Genomic DNA, 4,105 nt, shown 5'->3' on the forward strand with positions numbered 1-4,105 from the left:
TTCAATTTTTCCCAAAAAACATAAAGTTATATAAATATACAATAAATATTTATGTTACACAAGGTGAATAATAGAGAACAAGGCCACAGACATTAACTTACAGTTGCAAGAGTCTTTAACACAGCACTAGGCCTGCCGACATGCATGAGATACCTCTGTCACAAACAGACCACAGCAAGAGTTTAATTAAGTGTCATGAAAGAAAACCGCCCCCACCGTCCTCATCTCTGTTTTAAGTAGAACTGCCAAGCTTGGGATCCCAGATGCATTGGGTCAGGCAGGTGAGAGTCACGGGACTGCAGCTGGATCACCCGTTTCACCTCCGAGCAATAGGCCTAGAATTAAAGTGTCAATGGGGAGCGTCACTCCAGATGCAGTCACAGGACGCAGCACTTCCAGAGGTTCTCAGCTCCATCCCTCAGCCCTCGCACAGGCTGCTCTCGGAACACACCGCCCTGCTGCATGAATTCTGCCCCGCCAGCAGCACCCTTACCTACACCAGGTGAGGATTTCTGAGTGAAGGATATAGACATAATTAACTTTGGGAAATGAGGAACTTCATTTCTAGGATGATTTATGCATTAACACTTCTCTTCCGGAAATTCAATTTATTTGAACTGGTAATTATTTTATTCCTGCATCTGAATTAGATTACTATCATGTCCTAGCTATCATTTTTTCCAGTCTAGATGGGTGGTCTGCTTGTTATTCACTCATTAGCATCATCCTTTCCCCTTCCTAAGCAACCAACCCTGATTTTGAGGGGAGCCACCACTACACCATCTCTCTGCTATGGTTTAAAATATATTGCTGAGAATAGCTCCTGAGCCACGTTCGGGTTATTAAATGCAAAGAATTATAATACTCATACAGGTACTGGCCACAGTGGAATAAAATTTTCCATTATATCAACATTTCATTTGCATGAACATTTCAGTGTTTGTTTTTTTATTTCTAATTTCTATGCAGGAGCCTGAACATCAGCAATTGTTTCAGAAAGCTTAAGTATGAAGTTCAGATGGGGTCACACAACCCCATCTTCTTGCTCAGAGCCCAGGGTACCTCTGGCAGTGAGTTATCCCTAGGGAAGGGGAAGCCCTTCTACCCAAAGCAGAAGAGATCATTGATTTTGAAGGTGTTTCTGTTCACTTCCAGCACGAGTTTTTACTGGTAATAGCAAACTAAGTGTTAAATATGCTCTTCAAAGAGAATTATTGCAGGGGGAATCGTATTTTAAATAAGCTTTGCCTGGTCCAGTTTTTTAATCAACTTCAACAGCAGGGTAGACCAATGCAGATTCCACAGCATTCAGAAGTAGATATATTTTTGCAGTGTTTTCCTCTTTGTTCCACTACTTTTCTTCATCTACAGGAATTACAGATATAGCATCTGCCCTCACTGAGCTCACTAATGAGCTATTTCTGCCTCTCGGCCCACCGTAGTCGGCACAAGTGCTATGCAGAGCTCTCAGGCTTTTCAGAAATACTTTCGTCAGGATAAGTTAGAGGGGTAGCACAGGGCTAAATACATCTATCAGAATCTCAGCAACATTAAGCAAACTCCTCCAGCACTTGCTCTTCACTTACGTCAAGAGTATTTTTTTCAATGCCAAGATTTGTTTCATAAAATAAAACTGACAGCAGAGTTAGAGCCACCTGAACATAAACTCAAATTGGTTTCTGCTAGAGGCAGGGCTTCCCTCTGCCTCATTCCCCAGCTCTTCCCTAGGCTCAGAGGCAGCCAAACCTCTGGCGTCAGTCCCTGAACAGGCTGAGCTATTCAGTCCCACAACCAAGCTGATTGCAGACCCACTATCATCTTTCCAGACCCTTTTGCTGTAGCGATGTTCTTGTTGTGCTTCACCAAGACATTCGATCCAAGCACGGAGTCTTTTATTACATGAAAAATCATTGCGCTCAGCACTCTATAGAGCTATTTTTTTATATGACAAGCTCCAGTTCCATGGTAAGTGACATACTTCAAAAAATCACAACCAACATCCTTCCAGAGGGAGGAAAGGTAAAGAAAAAAAAACAACAAAAAAACCCCAAACACAAACAAACATGGTATAAGCAAATGCAGGTCTCAAAAGACAACAAATAAAAATAATTTAAAAAAAGAAAAAAAACCAAAAAGCATGTTGCCATACAGTGCTGTCTTTAAGCCTGAAGTTCAACAATGTGAAGTGGAACATCACCATTCTTTTTCAGTTGCCTCTTTTTTTTTTTTATTTTTGTCAGTAGTTGGATTGCTATTGCAAACACCTTCACAACATACAAAAAAGAAACCAAATTCGTTTTTAATCCAGAATAAGGTAATGATATTTTTTTTCTCTTTCCATCTGATGGGAGTTCAAAAGTAAAAGAGAAACAGTAAAACTATGACAACAGCACCTTGACATTGTTTTAATTCCAACGCTATCAGAAGTTAAAAGCAGTAAACAGATATAATACTAACAGGAATAAAGTACTTACTGTCTAAAATGTAAACGGAATGTTTTGGTTCAATTTATTTTTCTGAAAGAGGACAGTTTATCATCAATTCACAATTGAAGCAGCATGCAATTTTATTCTTTTTTTTAAACTTTTTATGTTTTCAATTCTTGGCAACGGCGACAAACCACAATGTTATCGAGGAATGTAATGCAGACTTTTTTGTTTGCTTGTTTTTCTTTTTTTTTTTCCTTTTTTTTTTTTTTTAAACTTGTGCGCAAACGACTTTTGTTCCCCTTCAGGTCATGGATATGTTCAATAAATAGATTGTGGAACCACTGTACTGTATAAACTTCAGTTATACATGCAGTCCATAAAATTATTTTTTTAACCGAATAATTTACCCTGTTATGTATATATACAAATAGATAATCTTGTCTCAATATAATCTATACAACACAAATCCACTATCTTCCCCTTTTAATGGTTAATGTACATACACAGGAAGTGTCTATCCTTATAAAGCGCCAGCCAACTCTCTTTTTGTTATCCATGGTGAGAGCTCTCACATAAGACTGGGTAGTTCGGCACTGGGAGTTCCAGTGCCTCTTGTCTATGCCTCTGCAGCCCTCCTTTGTGTACCCCTTAGGGTTGCATTTGGTCTCGTAGAAGTATTGCTTCAGTTGGCCTTTGGGTACTGGGACTTTTTCCAGGACTGTGACAGTCGCCCCAGACATGTCCACTGCAGTCTTTTTCTCCGCTGCCGTCACCCACTCGCTCGTGCTGTCACAGACGCTCAGTTCCCCACGGCGAGCTGGGTCAGAGTGGCGCCGGACCCTCATAGACATGTTTGCAGCATCCAAGTAGTTTTTGTACTCCTCAAGCAGAAAGAGCAGTGGGGGTTCCAAAGGCACTTGACTGCTTAGCATGACTCGGGACGTGTACAAGTCTGCGTCCTTGTTTTCGTCACTGGGCTGGATGTCCTGGTCCTCATCTAGAAGCTCCTCTATGACATGTTCAAAAGTGTCCGCCAGTGATGTCAGTCCTCTTGAACCAGCACTGGGCCCATTTAGGCTCTCAAGAGTCCCATGGGTCCGAAGACCTGGGTAAGCCAAGCTGCCTTGTCCTCTTAAACTAGCTTCTTTCATCGGGGCAGCTTTCATGCAACTGAAGTATGAGATAACCATAGTAAGGAAAAGGATGGTCATCACTCTTCTCACTTGGTGGAACTGTTAAGGACAAGAACAAGAGAAAAAAAAAATTTAACTTACAGGAGATGGAGTAATAAAAATTCACCCAAGTTGTGACGAGACACTATGCATTTTATGCGGACATCGGCTGCATGCACCCGCAATTCGTTGCTGGTGATAAAGCATCCTCTTGTACAAGGGTGTTCTTTGATTTAGAGTTTCAGATGAAGCATATGCCAAAACTTAGGCATATGCTTACTAGCAAGTCAGAGTTCTTACATACCAAAAGTCTTTCTGTTGTAAGTATTAGATTAGATATTATGCCGGCTCCTTAGCTGTTGACCGATCACACCTATTTCAAGTAAGAGCAAAAGCAGAACTGCTATTTAGCAATGCAACATTTCAGCAATAAAAGGCAGCTTTTGCAAGCATGAAAGGCAACACTTTCATTTCAAGTGCAAATGTAAATATTAGATTTTTAAG

General features: G+C 40.7%; 1 protein-coding gene across 1 annotated transcript; it reads right to left on the bottom strand.

Moving 5' to 3' along the window:
- Positions 1 to 2,208: 2,208 nt before the first annotated feature.
- BDNF (brain-derived neurotrophic factor) lies at positions 2,209 to 3,662 on the bottom strand. The gene has a single exon (XM_009877094.1). It carries the CDS (start codon positions 3,638 to 3,640, stop codon positions 2,900 to 2,902), a length of 741 nt encoding a protein of 246 aa, XP_009875396.1. The 5' UTR covers positions 3,641 to 3,662; the 3' UTR covers positions 2,209 to 2,899.
- Between the last annotated feature and the right edge of the window lie 443 nt (positions 3,663 to 4,105).

The sequence above is a fragment of the Apaloderma vittatum genome, unplaced genomic scaffold (assembly GCF_000703405.1).
Source record: "Apaloderma vittatum isolate BGI_N311 unplaced genomic scaffold, ASM70340v1 scaffold4409, whole genome shotgun sequence".
Lineage (NCBI taxonomy): Eukaryota > Metazoa > Chordata > Aves > Trogoniformes > Trogonidae > Apaloderma > Apaloderma vittatum.